The sequence below is a fragment of the Nematolebias whitei genome, chromosome 23, assembly GCF_014905685.2.
Source record: "Nematolebias whitei isolate Nwh7 chromosome 23, NemWhi1, whole genome shotgun sequence".
Lineage (NCBI taxonomy): Eukaryota > Metazoa > Chordata > Actinopteri > Cyprinodontiformes > Rivulidae > Nematolebias > Nematolebias whitei.
The window spans coordinates 18961993-18982369 of NC_056520.1; the positions used below are offsets into that span (position 1 = coordinate 18961993).

Sequence of the window (20377 nt, forward strand, 5' to 3'; positions counted from 1 at the left end):
ATGTGTAGCGGTTACCCGACGCCCGTTTACGCTCACGCTGGACGCGGAGACTTCCGGGACGTGTACGAGCCGGCCCAGGACTCTTTCCTGCTGATTGACGCGCTGGAGAAAGATGCAGAGAGGCTGCAGGAGATGAGGTCTGACACGAGCCGAGTTTTGAGACGTTTGAAACACTTCTCGTATCTAATAACCTGAATGGGTTTATCCTCGCGGTGTTCAGCCCGGGTGTGTGTTTGGAGGTCGGCAGTGGTTCAGGAGTCGTGTCAGCGTTTCTTGCATCAGTGGTTGGACCGTCAGCTGTCTACATGTGAGTTATTCTCATAATTATGAACGGTCTTTTTTTTTATTTTTATTATTGAGCATTTCAGTTTTCCTAGTTTCCCCTTCAAATTCTGGTCTGGGTTTGTGTGGTTCTCGTTTAATAATCTTAGTTAAGGTTTGGACACTAGACATTTTACTGAAATTTGTTAAATGCAAATGACAGGATGTGGTAATGGGAAGAAAAAATAATAATTTGACCCAACAGAACGGTTTAGATAAGGTTAATCATAAGAAGTTCCTCTAATTATTATTATTATTACATGGATTCAATTAGATATTCTTTAATTGATAATATGGATGCATAATCAAGTTGCTAAAAACAATTTTTTTTTAATATTAATTAAACCCAGAACAGAGTTTGAGCAAAGTTTAATGTTTAAAATATTAATAATAAAAACTTTATTCCTAATAAAAGTTTTTGTTCAGGAACAACGGAACAGTAACCTGATGCATGCTCAATAATCCAGGTAGAAAAATCTAAAAAAAGTTAAATCTGGTCCTCTGGACATTCAAAAAACAAAGCAAAACAAACAACAACAACAAAAAAAGTAGAAACGTTTCGTCTCTCATCCAAGAGACTTCCTCAGTCTGAGGAGCTGTTTTCAGCTCAGTCTCTTAAATAGCACCTTCACAGAGTGGATCAACCAGTTTGCTGCTGACAACCAAAACCAGCTGATCACATGCTCAAGAAGGACCATCAGCCTAACAATGGGTCATTAGCACACTGATGGCTGTTTACTACTCACAGAGGGCTGAGTGATACTAGCAATCACAGCATTGTAAGAGGGGGACAGCTGAACCCGGAGGCCTCCACCCCTGTTCAACGAAGGACGATTTCCTTTCACAAAGATGGCCTCCTTTACTCCTCTCTCAAACCATCGTTCCCCTCTGTCCAGGATGTGAACATCTTCATCCTTGAAAGAGTGACCGCTGGCCTGGAGATGAGTGTAGACCGCAGAATCCTGGCCTGATGATGTTGATCTTCTGTGCTGGGCCATCCTTTTGGCCAGTGGCTGTTTTGTTTCCCCGATGTAAGACTGATCACCCTCCTGACACTGAACAGCATACACAACATTGCCCTGTTTGTGCCGGGGGACTGGATCTTTGGGATGATCCAGTCTTTGCCGTAATGTATTTTGGGGTTTAAAAGCCACTGGGACGTTATGTTTAGAAAATAAACGTCTCAGTTTCTCTGATGCTCCATCAACATATGGACTGACCACTGGTCTGGGTTCCTCCTTTTCACCTGATGGCTGACTGGAGTCCTGTTTGGGTTTCTTCTCTGCTTTCAGGAAGGCCCAGTTAGGATATCCACATTACTCTAGAGCCTGTCTTGTGTGGGATTTCTCCTTCTGCCTGGCTCCTGAGCTAGTGGGGACGCTGTCTGCTCTGTGATACAGAGTCCTGATGACTCCTAACTTGTGCTCCAAAGGGTGATGGGAGTCAAACTGCAAATACTGGTCTGTGTGGGTGGGTTTGTGGTACATCTTTGCAAATGTCCTCTTATCAACGCAACATTAACTGAAACATTTTTTCACCACACATCATCATAACAGAACGTGCACACAATTCTCACTTGAGAACAAATGAACAGAAACTGTTCTACAGGAAGTGTCCAGAATCTAAAAATAAAAATGTTTCCCTTCATACATGAGAGAAACTAAAGTATTGATTGTATTACACTGATATGATCAGTCCACCCACCTCTGCTCAATAAACAATTATAAATACCATACCACTTTATTTATAGAGCACTTAAAACAGCGACAAGGCCAACCAAAGTGCCGTACAGACAAAACAACAGGTAACACACAAAGCAACATACAAACTGAGGTAAATCAGGTAAATAAACAGATAGATGGATTCAGAGTTTCTTCTTTCCGTGGACAGTAATCTATTTTCTGGCCTTGTGTATTTTCATTATTTGTGAATTGTATAAATAACAGCATCTGTGCATGTGTTGGAAGAACTCAGACCTACGAGGACACTGTTCAATGGTTCTGGTTGTTTGGTACTGGAAGGCTTCAGCTGTTCTTTTTAATTTATTTGCAGGAGACAGAGTCTGGGTTTATCAGTTCTGGGATTGGGCAGCACTTGACGTTGTTCCCTTGTAGTCAGATATGGTCCTTTGCTTTGAAATTGGATTATTTATTTTTTGATTCAACAAGTTTTGTTCTTTTGTTTGTCACACTTGAAGGTTTAAACTTCATTCAGCTAGATTATTATTATTTTTTTTGCTTGTTGCTATTTTCATTGTGTCATTTAGGCAATTCAAACGGCTACAAAGAATGGATTAGTGTGCACCGATTGCAGTTCTCTGTCCCGTCACGGATCACTACAAAGCCTGATTTCAATTTTGGCCAATACTGATTTTGTCGGGTGTTATAAGGTCACAATGCACCTTCAAATTTCCGGTATTATTTTATTGAAAAACATACCCTTGAACAATATCCTAGAAACAATATAAACCTGTTTTAACTGGCCATGAGGTAGTGCTCTGAAATATAAATGAAGTTTAGACAATTGTTGTTAAACTACAAAAAAAATTGTAATCTGTTCTCATGTAAGTATCAGCCAATCTCCCAAAATTAAGGAAATCTGGGCCGATTTATGGTTGCCCCCCATAGAATGGATGGATAGAACTTAATTATAGGAGTGTTCATTCATCCAGGATATAAAATAACACAAAGCACACATTTAACTTCTGTGTTTGAAATTTTCAACAACATATATTCCATGCACATTATTTATTCTTGAAATAACAGAGATTACATTTTTTGTAACTGCAGATTTGTCACAAAGTGGCAGTTTCATGCTGCTGTCCAGTTATGTAACACCAGCTCTTTATTACCATACAGAAGTTAAGTTGGGAAAAACAGCTAACTTAAAACTGATGTTTTAATAAACAATGAAATTTAAATAATTGTTTTTCTAACTGTATTTAGAACATAGTCAATCAAATCGTTTCAGGTTTATATTACCGTACGTCTACAATTGTGCCGCTCAAGGTGGCTGCATGTTGGAGTAGCTCTCTTACATTCAGTCTGATTTATTGCTTTTGAAAACTTTACTCTTTTTTTTCTAGATGTAAATCGCTTTTTTCAGATATTATTTCCTTTGGTTTTGAATGCTGTGCAGCTGGAAGGATTTTTATTGAAACCTTTTCACTTTTGGAAATTTGTCATGATGCGTAACCATGACAACAAGGTGGTTTTGTACAACTGGGAGCTGCTGAAAAGCTCAAATATTACCTGAGCTACAGCCCCAAAATTCCAAATGTGTTGAAAAGGAGGTGCCGTGGATGCATTCCCATCTATGTGCTTGAGTGCCTGACCACCGAGATCTTGGAGGTGGTGGGAAACGTGGCTCATGACAGCGGGAAGACCAAGATCGTTCCCTGGCACCTGCAGTTTTGTCAGCGGCAACAAGGGGCTTGGCAGACTGCTGGGAGGAATGGCCATCGCTCGGGGAGGAGTTCTGCCCGGCATTCAGGTGGTCCTGCTGCTCAAGAGGACCGAGATGTCTTCTGGATCTGGGTGGACGGATCGGCATCTGCAGCCAGTTTCTTCGCATCGGCTGTGGGAAGGACCACTACAAGAGATCCTTCTTGCCCACATCCATCAGCATCTAGAATCTCTTTAATGAAACCAGTATGAGCTACAACAACAGCTAATTTCCCTTTGGGATTAATAAAGTATTTTTGAATTGAATTAAAATGCAACTGGCATAAAAAATACATCACATCTATAGTTTTGACAGTGAGATTGGCAATTGGTTTTTAAACCTTACAACTAGGCCTGTCGTGATAAACAATAAATCAATTAATCGCACGATGAATGAAAATTATCAACCTCATTTTCATTTACCGGCTTTGTTTTTTCGTGTCTCTTTCTACTGAAGACACTGGATGACAAAAGGCTCAACGCTGGTGCTCTTCACTGACTCCTCCCTTTCTCTTTAAAATCTGTTTTAACCGTCCAAAATTGCGTTTTTGGATCGTTAAAAGCAGCTAAGCTACGAGCTAAGCTAAGAGGCCGACCTCGGGAATAAACCTCCGACTTGTCGAGCTCCAAAATTCACGGTTGAAACCCGTGCCTTCGTGCATAAAGTTGTTTTTCTTGGCAAAAAGAATCCGAGAACTTGTTTACAGATTCTTTTTTTTTTTTATCAAAAGCGTTGTGTGAAAAATGATATGCTAAAGAGCTCAAATCACACCGAGCGTCCACCATGTCAGCCCATGTCACATCAAGGGCCCTCCCTACCATTTTTCTTAAAGAGACACGCTGCTCCACTATCAGAGTCAGAGATTCTTTGTCATTCGCACCTCATGTGGTACATGTGGTGGAGCGAAATTATGTACACAGGGTCCCAGTTACATCCAACACTAAAATGTAAAAAACAATAACATCTAAGATATGAACTAAGAAAAACATCAACTAAAAACACACTAATAGCATAAAAACATTACGTCGAACATGAGCATGAGTCTGTGAGCAGATGAGCACACAAGAACACATCAACATGAAACAAATCAGCAGCAACATGATGTGATTTTTTTTTTTTTTCACAGTGATTATTCTGGTTAGAGATTCATGAGTCTAACAGCCTCAGGGTAGAAGCTGTTCCTCAGTCCTTCCTGAGGAGAGCGGGGCAAAAAGTGTGTGTGCTGGGTGAGTGGGGTCCTTCATGATGCAGGTGGCCCTCTTCCTGCATCTGGAGGTGTAAATGTCTGTGATGGTGGGGAGACCGACTCCGACAGTTTTCTGTGCAGCCTTCACCACTCTCTGCAAAGCTCTTCTTTCTGCAGCTGTGCAACCTCCATGCCACACGTTGATGCTGGAGCACAGGATGCTCTCCTGCACACCTGTAGGAGGAGGTGAGGACTGAGCTTCCCAGACCAGCTCGCCTCAGCCGTCTGAGGAAGTAGAGTCTCTGATGTGCTTTCTTGATCAGGCTGGTGGTGTTGTTGCTCCAGCTGAGGTTGTCATTCAGGTGTACACCCAAGTACTTCTAGCTGGAGACCACTTCCACCGCAGATCCTCTTATGTTCAGGGGGTTATAGGTGTGTTTGTTCCTTCTGAAGTCCACAATCATCTCTTGTCTTCTTCACATTGATGTGAACGTTATTCTCTTTGCACCAGCTCTCCAGGTGTTCCACCTCTTGCCTGTAGTTGGACTCATCATTGTTTGTGATGCATCCCACCACCGCTGTATCATCTGCAAACTTTACAATTTGACATCCTGGATTGGTAGCTGCACAATCATACGTGAGCAGAGTGAACAGGAGAGGGCTCAACACACATCCCTGAGGAGAGCCAGTGCTGATGGTTATGGTGGAGGAGGAGAAGTTGTGGATCTTCACTGACTGTGGTCTGTTTGTTAAAAAGTCTAGTACCCAGTTGCAAATGGAGGGGCTTAGTCCTAGTGTGAGTAGTTTGTCCATCAGGGTTTGGGGGATCATGGTGTTGAAGGCGGATGTGAAGTCCACAAAGAGCATACGGACATAAGAGTCTTTCTGCTCCAGGTGGTTGAACGCAGTGTGGACCACAGAGGAGATGGAATCTTCTGTTGATTGGTTCTCGGGGTATGCATACTGATCAGGGTCCTCATTGACGTTCAAGGTTGTTTTGATGTGAGTCATGACCAGTTTTTTAAGCATTTAGCGACTATCGGGGTGAGGGCTAATGGCCGATAGTCATTCAGACCAGTCACAGTCACTGTAGAGCTTTTTGGGACTGGGATGATGGTGGCGTCTTCAGACAGATGGGAACTATGCATCCTTTGGTTCAAACAGTCTTATACTGCCATCAGGTGGTCAACAAAGGTACTGCAGCCAAACAAATCAACATTTCTTCTAAAATTTGACAATAATTGTTAAATTTCAAACAATATTATCGTTTATTACAATAATTTCGGAGACAATCGCCCAGCAAACTTTTTTATCGTGACAGACCTAATTACAACACCAAAATAATTTTTGATTTCCTTTGTTTTTACATCATGAGACAAAGACTGTATTGATGTGATGCTGCTGCTTTCATTCTGTTGAAAGCCACATGAAAGCAGATTGAGTCATGTGTTGTGTGAATGAAAGGTGACTTCAATTTTTATTTATTACAGCTGCACCGACGTGAATCCTGCTGCAGCTCAGTGCACAGCAAAGACAGCTTCTTGTAACAGCGTTTCACTGCAGCCTGTCCTCACAGACCTGGTAAGATCCCATCATTCAGTCTAAAGATGACTGGTACAACACACACGTGTCTAAAAGTAGATTTCTTTTAAGGTGGAGAGTCTTCTGCCACGGCTGTGTGGGAAGGTCGATATCCTCCTCTTCAATCCTCCCTATGTGGTGACACCTTCTGAAGAGGTGGGTGAGCTAAAACAAACAGCTGTTTCTATAATTACAAGACATGATCCTATGTTTTTTTGTTTTTCCCCCAGGTCAGCAGCAGTGGCATAGAAGCTGCCTGGGCTGGTGGGGAGCGAGGCAGAGAGGTTACCGACAGGTTTCTCCCCTCTGTTGCTCAGTTGCTGTCCTGTACAGGCTTGTTCTACCTCATCACCATCGCTGAGAACGATCCAGGTTTGTTGACTTATTACGTTTAGAAAAAAAAATGGCCTGATTTCAAATTGAAAAAGTTTTTTTTTTGTTTTTTTACCCATCAGAGGAGATCATCAGATTATTGAGCCATCAAGGCTTGGAGGGAGAGTCCTGCTTGTCCACCAGAGCAGGGAATGAAAGGTTGTCGGTTCTGCGCTTCCACAGAAGCCAACCAACATGAATCACAACTACATAATCCTGTGAAAGGTAGGTTTTATTTTTATTTGCTTTTTATTTATTTTAGGGTGTTTATTTTGTCTTGGAGGCTAAAATTAGGGTTGTATAATTAGAAAACAAACATGCAGTACAGTAGTCCCTCGCTACTTCGCGGTTTTTCAAAACAAGATTTGACATGACACGCAATTGGCTGATTGATGGATGAGCTGCACGATCTGCATGAAATTTTTATTTAAAATAAGTTATTTTTAAATTATTTAGCACCTGCGGCAGCCCACACTGCAGGATAAGCTTCCTCCTTCAGCTGTTCTCCGTGCAGAGCAGAGAAGTGGGCGTGGTCAAGAATGCTTGCAGGTGGCAGAGGGAAATAATGACATTATGTGCTTTTAGAGCGTCTAGAAACGTTTAGAATATTGCAAGAGTGTGGGATGGGTTTAAAACACCTATATATATATATATATATATATATATATATATATATATATATATATATATATAATACACGCACACACAGGTCCTTCTCAAGAAATTAGCATATTGTGATAAAGGTCATTATTTTCCATAATGTATTGATAAAAATGAAACTTTCATATATTTCAGATTCATTGCACACCAATTGAAATATTTCAGGTCTTTGTTTTAATACTGATGATTATGGCATACAGCTCATGAAAACCCAAAATGCCTGTCCCAAAAAATTAGCATATCATGAAAAGGTTCTCTAAACAAGCTATTAACCATCTGAATCAACAACGTAACTCTAAACACCTGCAAAAGATTCCTGAGGCTTTTAAAAACTCCGAGCCTTGTTCATTACTCAAAACCGCAAACATGGGTAAGACTGCCGACCTGACTGCTGTCCAGAAGGCCATCATTGACACCCTCAAGCAAGAGGGTAAGACACAGAAAGAAATTGCTGAACGAATAGGCTGTTCCCAGAGTGCTGCATCAAGGCACCTCAGTGGGAAGTCTGTGGGAAGGGAAAAGTGTGGCAGAAAACGCTGCACAACGAGAAGAGGTGACCGGACCCTGAGGAGGATTGTGGAGAAGGGCCGATTCCAGACCTTGGGGGACCTGCGGAAGCAGTGGACTGAGTCTGGAGTAGAAACATCTAGAGCCACCGTGCACAGGCGTGTGCAGGAAATGGGCTACAGGTGCCGCATTCCCCAGGTCAAGCCACTTTTGAACCAGAAACAGCGGCAGACTGGACTTGCTCAGTGGTCCAAAGCACTTTTTTCGGATGAAAGCAAATTTTGCATGTCATTCGGAAATCAAGGTGCCAGAGTCTGGAGGAAGACTGGGGAGAAGGAAATGCCAGAAGTCCAGTGTGAAGCACCCAGTCGGTGATGGTCTGGGGTGCCATGTCAGCTGCTGGTGTTGGTCCACTGTGTTTTATCAAGCGCAGGGTCAATGCAGCTAGCTATCAGGAGATTTTGGAGCACTTGATGCTTCCATCTGCTGAAAAGCTTTATGGAGATGAAGATTTCATTTTTCAGCACGACCTGGCACCTGCTCACAGTGCCAAAACCACTGGTAAATGGTTTACTGACCATGGTATTACTGTGCTCAATTGGCCTGCCAACTCTCCTGACCTGAACCCCATACAGAACCTGTGGGATATTGTGAAGAGAAAGTTGAGAGACGCAAGACCCAACACTCTGGATGAGCTTAAGGCCGCTATCGAAGCATCCTGGGCCTCCATAACACCTCAGCAGTGCCACAGGCTGATTGCCTCCATGCCACGCCGCATTGAAGCAGTCGATCATGCAAAAGGATTCCCGACCAAGTATTGGGTGCATAACTGAACATGATTATTTGAAGGTTGGCATTTTTTGTATTAAAAACACTTGTCTTTCATTGGTGGGATGAAATATGCTAATTTTTTGGGACAGGCATTTTGGGTTTTCATGAGCTGTATGCCATAATCATCAGTATTAAAACAATTAAAGACCTGAAATATTTCAGATGGTGTGCAATGAATCTGAAATATATGAAAGTTTCATTTTTATCATTACATTATGGAAAATAATGACCTTTATCACAATATGCTAATTTTTTGAGAAGGACCTGTATATATACACACATATACACACACACTAAAATAAACTACTAGTACTACTACTTCACGGTTTTTCACGTATCGTGGCGCTTCAGGGTATGAATGCCCGTGATGGTTCATGCTCATTAATCCATGTAGAAAATCCAACAAAGTTCAGTCAGGTCATCTGGATGTTTTTTGTTGAGACGTTTTGTCCTTTATCCAAAGGACTTCATCAGTCTGAGGAGCCACAAGCAGCACGCCCACCCTCTCCCGTTGACTCCTCTGAGGCAGCCATAGCCAAAGTGGTTCAAAACATCGAAGTTTTGGATGAAACGTAAAAAAAAGTGTCCAAATGATCTGACTGAACTTTGATGTTTTGAAACACTTTGGCAGCTTCAACGGGGGAGAGGGCAGGTCCCAGAAACCATCTTATCGGGTTTGCTGCGGCTCCTCGGACTGATGAAGTCCTTTGGATGAAGGATGAAACGTCTCAACAAAAAATACATTAGTCTTCACAACATTCTGTGCTTTAGCACCTCAGACACTCGGTTTATACTTTTGATTAACTACCAAAGTAGTTAATCATTATATATTAAATTGGAGGCAGTCTTTTGTTAGAATATTGTACAGCTCTAGTTTAAGGTAGAATGAAAACCTTGAGACTCAGTTCTTTTCCAGACAAATTTAATGTTAGACATGCACATATTCAATAATCAGACAGTAGTTTCATGACAAAGTTAAAACACTGCATATGTAAACAGCAGTTCCTGTGACTCTTCGTTTGGTCTTACACTGCAGTTGTAGCATCAAAGTCAAACTAGCACATTTTCCTGGTGAGCTTTTTTTTTTTTGTCAATGCTGATGACTAGTTTTAGTGTGGACAAAGGCTTCCAGTTGATTTTCAATTGTACCAAGGAAATACACTTGCATAAAAGTTATTAGGGCAGTAGCTTAAAAACATGTTTAAACAAAGTAATATTTTGCCTGTTCAGTAAAATTGTCAGTACCATCTTTACCTACAGCTCCCATGCAGCAAAGTCTTAAAAAATTCGTAGCTGGTCATGCAAACATTTACACTGAAGTTTTTTTAAGTAATGTTTGTCTAACACAGGACATTTTTTTTATACTGTATGTAAAAATATCAAAGCCTCTCAGACAAAATTTGTGGTGGTATTGGCCATGACTTTGAATGTGACGTAGTGCCTAAAAGGCTCGCGAGTATTACATGTAGTAGTGAAGTTTAACATAAGATGACAATCATTTCTGTAATTTCCAGATAACGTGTCCATTTTCACCCAGGGACACAGAACCACCAGCTACTAGCTCCATAGCTGTGGGGAAAGCTTTGTGCTCTGCTTCCTTGATCCTCTCTGACAGACTCTCCTCCGTGTCACGGATCATTACAGGCACAGTTTCCTGCACAATTATAGCTCCTGCGTCCACTTCCTCCTGAATAAACGAGACAATCATTAGTCTACTACAAGTCCGTTGAGCAATTGTCACAGTTAGAAGGCCAACGCCTGTCTTCCTATTTTAACCTTTGCTAGAACTAGTGCATGACAGTTGAATAAATGTTTGTATAATTACATTGATCAGTGTTCCCCAAATAAAGGCTCAAACCGTATCAGACCCTAAGCAGACGGTCCGTCCAATACACTGTGTCGCACAATTAAATTCCCCTGGTCTGGTTTAATGGCCTTTTGGTTTTTTGCCAAGAGGCAAGTAATCTCTTCCTCCTCATCTGTTGACAACTGAAATGGTGAGAAATTTGTCACGAGCGATTTAAAATCAGGTCGAATGCTCCCTGTTGTTTTTATTTTTTACAACCTATCAATCAATCTAGTAAGCGTGTCAGCAACCTCAACTTGTCCCAAAGGTAAACACCCCTTGCCTGCGGAGCTGGGCTGCAGCTCATCAGGGTGTACGCTCGAGTATGTGGGAACCTAACTTGCTGTGGTGGTGTTTTAGCGAGCCTCTAACTTAAGCCCCCAGTATACTGCCGCTTACCATCCAATTTTTACAACTGCATACGCGGTGTCGTAAATAAACTGCCAAATGCCGGACTGTTTTGTATGCGACACCAATGTCTTAAATTCCCCTTCTTCATCCCTGATCTGGCTTTTTCTTTTGTTTTTTTTTTGCCAAGAGGCAATGACTGAAATGGAGAAATTTGTCACGAGCAAATTAAACTCAAGTCCAGCATGGCTGCGGGAGGGTCTGGAGATTTCCTGGTGGGCTGTAGAGCCAGCGCTCTTTTTTTAAATTTTTTTTATTAACAACACAGAACACCGCTGGGTGTACGCTCGAGTATCATGACTGAACCCTCTGCGTACCGGACATATGTGGCAGTATACTGGAGCCTTTATAGTTACATCAATGCCAACAGTTGTGGGATGTGCGCGATTTGGTAGACGGGGTGCCCTGCTTGTATAACGGTAGGTGAAACATTGGAGTTACAAGAATTAGTTGCATTTTCACATGCCTACGTCAAACAATCATACATTAAAAATGGGAAAGCTAATTTAAATAACATGTACAACGTTAAAGTATGTCAAGTTGCAACTAATTCACTCAATACATTTTTAGTGCACAATTTCTGTCAAAACATAAAGCACAGACTAGTGTATAACTCTTAAAACATTTCACCACTTTTATTATGCAATAGGCCCAATTACCTTAATAGATAAATCTGTTTAAAATAAATAATCAGATCAATGCTGACAAGTTAACATTTTCATTCTCTAACTATAATTCGATATTCAAAGAGTAAATAAAAACACTGATAGAATTTGTGGGCGATGAGTTGGGATGATCTGCTCAAACTAGAATGTTTATTTTTTTTTACTGACTAAAGGAATAAATATCCTCAAGCATGCTCAAAGGGCCTTTTGTGCCGTTTCAAACCAAAACTGAACTTACCGCTACAAAGTGCACGGTACAGCCGGTTACTCGAACTCCAGCCTGCAGAGCCTGCTTCTGAGCATTCACACCTCTGAATGAGGGCAGCAGGGATGGATGGATGTTCAGTAGTTTACCTGAGAAAACAAACATGTCTCGACTGAGAAACAAAATCTGTGGTCAGAATAAGTAGCTCAGACGTTGCCTTGGTAGATTCTTCACACCAGTCCATTTCTTGACAAAAGTCCCAGTGAGAATCCTCATGAATCCAGCCAAACAGACCAGCTCTACTCCAAATTCCTCCAGCACTCGGTCGATAGTGCCGTCAAACTCTGCACGGCTTCCATACAGCTTATGGTCCACCACCTGGTTAGAGATCAGACACAAATGGTTTACCAATTATTCCACTTGCATATCTTCCGAACCATAATTATGGACTTGATTTGATCAGTTGGTTCCTCAACTCAATTTACAACATTTCTTTGAAGAGAAGACAGGCTTTAGGTGAGCCGATTTGCCCTGTTGGCACGTACGCAGCTGGATATCTCATCGACTTGAAGATGTGTCTATCTCTGCTGCCATTTGTGGATTTAGCTGTTTGCTGGTTTTATCTACAATCAAGGAAGCTGTCAGCAGCAAATTTGGACCCGATCACGCTGCTTGCCTTATGATGGCTTGGTTCGTGCCTCGAGTACCCAGACTCATATGCTTTGGGTAGAATGGATCAGATCTTGGGGATTTTACTCAGTCACATTCCATCAGTGCGGCCATGTAATTTGGACATTTCAGAACTGTTTGGACCAACACATTATCATTAAGTTCTGCCTGTCCCCAAAACAACTGTGTTTTTATCTGAACTTGGCGGCCATCTTATTTGAATACGCCTGGAGAACATGTAATTTGATGCTCACCACCCCCTCCCTGAGGAATTACCAATTGATAACCAGCTGAATAAACATTGTGTCATCATTTCAGGACTCTTGGATTCCCATAGGAATCGTGCTTGGCTATTCCCCGACATCCCTTGAGAATGTTTACAGATGTCACAGGAGGGAACTGGTTGATTATTCCATCCTTATCAGAACTCTTACAGTGCCCACGAGAGCGTCCAAGGACATTACTCACCGTTCTCGTCGTCTGCCCCCTCTGCGGAATGTCTACGTTACTATGTGCTTGTTTGTGCGAGGTGTTTTTTAATATTAGAGTTTTTCTTCTCAGCCAAGAAGAAATAGTCTGATAGGAATTTTTTGCCTCTAATTCCTACTTGTGTCCAGTTTCACAGGACACAAATAGTCTAAACAGATCTCACTTGTACATGAATCTTCTAGACTCGATCTGTCTTAATAAAGATTGAATGAATAATCACAAGTCCAAACATGCTGAATCGTAAATTTGTCAGCTTCATAATTAGTAGGTTATTTAACAAGTGATGCAACATGAAAATGCATAATAAGCATCCATTAGAACAACTTCAAGCTTTTAACAGTTTTAAGTTTGAGATGGAAAATGTGGTCAGTGGATAATCAAAATAAATTTTCCAAGATATTTTCTCAACAGTGTGTTCGTTTCAATTTATCAAATAGGACGAGTTAAAATACTCAAGAAACACGACATTGATAGCTATGTTATGTAAGCTCAATATCTATTTTTGTTTCTTTATAACTGAAAGGTAATCAGGACACTAAGTGCATTTTTTAAACATGAAAAATGTGAGACTATATTGAACAGGTCATTTATTTTTATTTTTTCATTAAGAAAAAAAAAAAAGTTTTTTATTTAAATGTCTGGTGCCTGTAATAACAGAAATAAAATGGTTAAATCATATTTAAATTGTTTTTGTAAATTTATATGTAAATGAGATGGGCATTTGATATCGCAATATATCGATCGCAGACTTGTGAAATTAATAGAAATGAAATCGTATTGTCATACAAACAAATCAATATAATATCGTGTCGTGGTAAAGCTGGTGATTTACACCCCTACGGAACAAGCGGAATATGGATGGATAAACTGCCCTAATTTTCCAACTAGTTTTATTTTTTCTTTATCGTAAAATGTGTGTTTATGAAATCAGACTGTACTAATAATAGTAATGTACAGCTTATATTGTATTCCAATTTTTGTCATAACAATAATAATAATAATCTTTAGGTAGATTTTGAAACTAAATGAATGTTGTATGCACAAATGGTTGGTCTATAGTCGCCAACACAACTCGTCTGAAGGTTGTAACTTTTCTCCACTGTTAGATCGTAAGTAAAAACCTAACAGCAAGAAGTATTTTAATTTTTAGTCACCCTGAAATGATCCATTCATTTCATCATAGTTTTACCTGCTGACAAACTCAAAGTATCTCACATAATTTTCATCTGCTCACAGACTCATGTTCGTTTGGCGTATTGTTTTTGCACTTTTAAATGTTTAGTGTATTTCTTAGTTCGTATCTTAGATCTTATTACTGTTTTTCTTTACAATTTATACTTTTGCTGGATGTAACTGGGACCCTGAGTACACAAAGTTGTTCCACCACATGTGCCACGTGATGAGAATGACAATAAAGAACCTTGACCTTGATCATAAGGCTTACCCGGGTCTGGATGCCGGCCAACGAGGCTCTCTTCAGACCCTGAACCCCAGGTCTGTTGGAGATGACCACCACAATCTCTGACGAGCTGGACGGGTGCTTGGCCTGCTCGATAAGAGCCTGCAAGTTTGTGCCTGGACAGCAGAGACAGTTGTAAAGACAAAGCCCAACAAATGTTGACAAAAATCCACAACTTGTTGCAGTTGCAACACACCTGTGCCAGAGATAAGAACCCCAACTCTTTTCCTCTTGCGTGGTGTGGTACCATCTCCATGGCAACCAGGATTTTCAGCCCCCAGCTCCCCACTACATACTGCTTCCACATTCAGCAGGCTTTGTTGTAGATTTCGCACCACCACGGATGCTGCTCCTGCACGAGGCACAAACGATTCATGAAAGTATTACGTTTAAAGGTCGATCGAGAAGTCCGAACAGAATCAAACGAGCACTTCTTTGTCCCACCAGGTTGTTTGTGAGCCAGCGAACCGACGATCCAGGCCTCCTCGTGGACCTGAAGCTGGCGCAGAACCCTCTGAGCATCAACGGGGGCCACCACCAGCACCGCACCGAGGCCGCAGTTGAAGGTGCGGGACATCTCCTCCTCGCTCAGACACCCTTCTTTATGGATCCAAGCAAACACTGGAGGGATGCTCCACCGGGACGCATCTGAGCGTTTAAATACCGATAATAAGAACACATCACAGACGGACCTAAACGTTTCAACAGTGATGGATTTAATATAAAAACAGCTGTTTATTTGTTACATAAATAAACTTCAAACTGCACCACTGTCCTTAATTCACTTTCAGTTATGATTAATAATTGATCATGTGCTTCCACGTTGCTGATATTTTTCTGCGGTAACGTTACAAATTAATTTGCAAATCAACAGTCACCTAAATCCACAGCCAGCTCCTGGGGCAGCACCCGGGGGATGTTCTCCAGGAGCCCCCCTCCTGTGATATGCGCGTAGGCTTTGATAGCACCGCTGTGCAGGATGGGCAGGAGCAGACGACTGTAGAGTTTTGTCGGAGTCAGCAAAACCTCCCCTGGAGGCAAAACAAGGGAGAAAATGATGCTTACACATATTATTTATGTTGTAAATATTAGTTAATTTAGTGTTTTGATAAAAAAAAAATTATTTCTGAGATGCAACTACAGAGAAAGTTGTTTTAAATAAACACAAACAGGCTTTAACACAGAAGTGATAAAGTGCTTTAACCCTTTTATTGTCCTATTTATGTTCCCTACGGGAAAAATCTAACATTTTATTGAACTGCTTAAAAATACAATTTTTTCCATATTATTTTCCACAAAAAACAAGTCAGTCTTAGATGCATCTCAACCTGAAATAAAAATATCAAATTTAAATTAATTTTTTAATTTTAATTCTAAGGATTTTTTTTATTTAAAAAAAAAAAAAGTCCACATCTAGCTAGGCCTGTCGCAATAAACAATAAATCAGTTAATTGCACGAGATTTTCATTTATCGGCTTTATCGTTTCTTTGTGTCTCTCTTTCTACTGAAGACACTGGATGACAAAAAGCTCAACTCCGGTGCTCTTTACTGACCCTTTCTATTTTTTCTTTAAAATCTGTTTTAACCGTCCAAAATTGGGTTTTTGAATCGTTAAAAGCAGCTAATCTGAGAAGCTAAGCTAACAGGCTGACCGTGGGGGAAAAAAAATCTCTGTCTTGTCAAAGCTCCAAAATTCAAGGTTGAAACCCGTGCCTTCATCTAAAAAGTTGTTTTTCTCTGCAAAAAAAAAAAAAAAAGACTGAGAACTTGTTTACTCGTTTTTTTAATTAAAAGCTTTGTGTGAAAAATGCTATGCTAAAGAGCTCAAACCACACCCAGCGTCCGCCATTTTGAGAACCGAAAAACAGGAGTGAGAGACAGCCCATGTCATGTCAAGGGGCCTCCCTCCCGTTTTTCTTAAAGAGACACGCTGCTCGCTCCATCACTATCCACCCTTCGGTTCAGACAGTCTTATACTGCCATCCAGTGGTCAAAAAGGTACTACATGCAAAACAAATTAACCAATATTTCTTCTTAAATTTGATATTTATTAAATATTGTCAAATGACTAATTATTGTCAAATTTCAAACAATATTATCGTTTATCGCAATAATTTCTGAGACAATCTCCCAGCAAAATTTGTTATCGTGACGGGCCTAGCCACATCTCAGTTTTCACGAAATATTTATTTTATGGAAATTTAAAAAAAAAATAAAGAAACAACAAAAAAATAAAATAAACATAATTATTAAAAAAATATATTTTTTCCCACATTAGTATCCTTAAACTAATTTTTGGCAAATTGCAGTCCCAAGTTTTGAAGACCCTCCAAAATCTGTTTCTGAAAATTACGTCTGGTTTTTGGTGAAACGTGTAAATTTTGTTTTTACAAATTATTCTAATGCGGCTGATGGTTTTCCCCAAAAGAACATAAATCTGACAAATAACATTCAAAAATATGTAGGTTTTTTTTAAAGGGAAAAAAGTTATTTATTGACAGCAACAAAACAAATAAATAAAAACATACAAAAAATAAATACATGGCTGATTTTCCCCCAAAAGATGATACAAGGGTTAATGACACAAAAAGGGAATAAACTACCGTAATTTCCGGCCTACAAGCCGCTACTTTTTTCACAGGTTTTGAACCCTGTGGCTAATTTATGGATTTTTTTTTTTTTTTTTTACTTTTTGGACAGACAAGCTTCCTGCCCCCAAAAACATTTAGCTTCATGACACCCATGCGCTCATATAGCCGCTCAGTACACGTCTCTCTTGGGGGGTGAGTCCTCGTGACTACCTGTATAAATAAAGGTTAAAAAAAAATCTGACCAATGAAATTACCGAACAGGTCACAGTGGACCAATGAAATGGGGAAGGAGAGGGGAATCCCCACCCCAAGCACAGAGCATGTTGGGGGGGGGGGGGGGGGACTGTGCTTCGCGGAGAACAAGCTTTGGCAGCAAGAGGAAGATGAAGATAATCAATGACTTCCTAATAGACTACTGCATTTTTTTGGACAATGAAAGACACTGAGGGCGTATGTGATGATGTTTTTCTGAGGCCATTTAAATTCTGACACTGAAGAAGACGACTTTAGTGGTTTTAGTGCACAAGAGGAAGATGAGCATGGAGATCAGTGACTTTCTGGTAAGCTACTTTATTGTATTTTTTTTTTTTTTTTAACCAGCCATGTTAAAGGCATTGTTCACAATTTTTATTTTTTTTTAATTACCGTACGCATTTGTGTATGTTACTGGTATGTATTTAATAAAAAAAAATAAAAAAAACTGTGTGTAAATATCTCACGTTACAACATAGACACCCATGGCTTATACACAAGTGCAGCCTATATATGTAGAATTAAAAATATATATATATTTAGCGTGCGCAGCTTATATTCGGGTGCACTCTATAGCCTTTAAAGTGACGAATACCACACAAAAAACAAGAATTAAGTCAACTCACAAAAAAAAAGAATTAAGTCAACTCACCAACAGTTTGTCCTGGTTTCCCAAATAAAGCAGGGGAGTTGTAGCTCAGGTTGGTCCTCTCCAGGACTTTGCGGACTAGACTGAATCCATTGCTGTGCAGCCCAGAGGAGGCCACCCCGATCAGCAGGTCTCCCCCTGTGATGTCCTTCATCCTGGGCAGTAGGGCCCCCCGCTCCACCGCACCGACACAGAAACCAGCCAGATCGTACTCTCCTGGAGCGTACACGCCCGGCATCTCCGCCGTCTCCCCACCTGTTCATGCCCTTAGTTTTAGCTTCGACACAAACGTGATTTTTCCTTAAATCTTACACATCGTCTCACCCAGCAGAGCGCAGCCGGCCTTCTCACAGGCTTTAGCGACGCCGCCAATCACCGAGGCAGCCACGTTGACGTCAAGACTCCCGCAGGAGAAGTAGTCGAGGAAGAAGAGTGGCTCGGCGCCCTGGGCCAACACATCGTTCACACACATGGCCACCAGATCCTGACCGAGGCTGCCATGCTGCCCGCATGCCTGGGCAATCTGATGACGGAGGGAAAAAAACGTTGCACAAGTGAACTGATTGCAGTGTTTGCGTGAATAAAAACACTAGTGGGAAATTAGATTAGAAACGGCACCTTAAGCTTGGTCCCAACACCGTCTGTCCCAGAAACCAGGATTGGGTCAACAAACCCTGCTGCCTTCAGATCAAACAGTCCAGCAAAGCCTCCAAGTTCAGAGTTACAGCCTGTCAAGAAGAAAACGTATACCGTAATTGCCGGTGTATAAGCCGCTACTTTTTCCTCATAGACCTGTGATAAACAATAAATCAATTAATCGCATGATGAATGAAAATTATCGATCTCATTTTCATTAACTGGTTTTATCGTTTCTTCGCGTCTCTCTCTTTCTACTGAAGACACAGCTCAACTCCAGTGCTCTTCACCAACCACTCCCTTCCTCATTTTTCTTTAAAATCCATTTTAGCCGTCCAAAATCGCGTTTTGGATCGTTAAAAGTAGCTAAGCTGGGAAGCTAAGCTAACAGGCCAACCTCGGGGAAAAACCTGCGTCTTGTCAAGCTCCAAAATTCACGGTTGAACCCCGTGCCTTTGTGTAAAAAGTTGTTTTTCTCTGAAAAAAGAAGCTGAGAACTCGTTTACTCTTGACCTTGATAAGACTTCTGGGTAATATTTACCAGAATATAATTTTCGGTTATGTAGGTGTTTGACACTGTTCTGTCCAGTGATTATGCATAAATTAAATTGCTATGCTAAAGAGCTCAAACCACCAAGTCACGTCAAGGGCCCTCCCTTCCATTTTTCTTTAAGAGACATGCTGCTCAACTATGTTTGGTTCAAACAGTCTTATACTGCCATCAGGTGGTCAAAAAAGGTACTACACACCAAACAAATCATTTTTTTCAAAAATTTGACAATTATTGTTAAATTTCACACTATCATTTATCGCAATAATTTCTGAGACAATTAATCGCCCAGCAAAATCTGTTATCGTGACAGGCCTATTTCCTCACACTTAAATACCAGTATCTCATTTAAGCTCACATCCGAACATAGAGCGGAGACAACGGTAGGGGCTCTTCCCATTCCTCCTCCTCTCCCCCACCTCATGTGGGCTCCACTGAGCAGGAGTCACGTCAAATTTGTTTAGAAAGTACATTTAAAAACAGCAGCTGTTACCAAAAGTGTTTAACAATAAATATCAATAGTACTAATTTAATGAATATTTAACATATTTTACAAGTACTATGCGACTCCCGGTCACATGACCTTGATAATACTTCTGGGTAATATTTATCATTATATAAGTTTTCCATAATTTCGGTTACATAGGTGTTTGACAGTTCTGTCCAGTGATTATGCTTAGATAGTTCTTTTGTTCATTTTGAAGGTTGAATGGTTTTAACCATGAGTCAGACAGTGAAGCTTCATGAAGACTTATGACGATCACCAAGCCATAGTCTTTGAAACGCCATCCGGTGGCTGATTCTTGTACTACAACAAAACCTGCACATAATGCCAGGAGCTGGGCACAGATTCTAATAATGAATGGTGGATACCCGCGGCTTAAACACAGGCGCGTCTTATTTATATATAAAATTATGTTTCATCTTAATTTTAGTATGTGCAGCTTACAGTCAGGTGCATTCTGTAGCCTGGGAATTATGATATCTCTATCTATCTATCTATCTATATATATATATAAAAATATATATATATATATATATATAAAAATATATAT

The 20377-nt window shown here is 40.6% G+C and overlaps 2 protein-coding genes across 2 annotated transcripts in view; one reads left to right on the forward strand and one right to left on the reverse strand.

Annotated features, from left to right (window-relative positions):
* On the forward strand, window positions 1-15330 carry n6amt1 (N-6 adenine-specific DNA methyltransferase 1). The gene is made up of 7 exons (XM_037696598.1): window positions 1-137; window positions 221-307; window positions 6442-6532; window positions 6605-6688; window positions 6763-6904; window positions 6988-7129; window positions 15091-15330. Exons 1-6 carry the CDS (start codon window positions 1-3, stop codon window positions 7101-7103), a joined length of 657 nt encoding a protein of 218 aa, XP_037552526.1. The 3' UTR covers window positions 7104-7129; window positions 15091-15330.
* gart (phosphoribosylglycinamide formyltransferase) overlaps window positions 9922-20377 on the reverse strand; it is a 26379-nt gene continuing 15923 nt past the window's right edge. The window contains exons 13-22 of the mRNA XM_037696597.1: window positions 18755-18864; window positions 18461-18659; window positions 18140-18391; window positions 15522-15674; window positions 15088-15291; window positions 14840-14995; window positions 14629-14759; window positions 12263-12404; window positions 12060-12175; window positions 9922-10589 (exon numbers count right to left, since the gene is read on the reverse strand). Coding sequence (XP_037552525.1) covers window positions 10398-10589; window positions 12060-12175; window positions 12263-12404; window positions 14629-14759; window positions 14840-14995; window positions 15088-15291; window positions 15522-15674; window positions 18140-18391; window positions 18461-18659; window positions 18755-18864 — 1655 coding nt within the window. The 3' untranslated portion in view covers window positions 9922-10397. The remainder of the gene's footprint in view (window positions 10590-12059; window positions 12176-12262; window positions 12405-14628; window positions 14760-14839; window positions 14996-15087; window positions 15292-15521; window positions 15675-18139; window positions 18392-18460; window positions 18660-18754; window positions 18865-20377) is intronic.

Coding starts and splice junctions, on each gene's coding strand:
- n6amt1 (XM_037696598.1), top strand. CDS start 1: ATGTGTAGCGGTTACCCGACGCCCGTTTACGCTCACGCTGGACGCGGA. Junction 308..6,441: donor GGACCGTCAGCTGTCTACAT/GTGAGTTATTCT, acceptor TATTTATTACAG/CTGCACCGACGTGAATCCTG. Junction 6,533..6,604: donor AGCCTGTCCTCACAGACCTG/GTAAGATCCCAT, acceptor ATTTCTTTTAAG/GTGGAGAGTCTTCTGCCACG.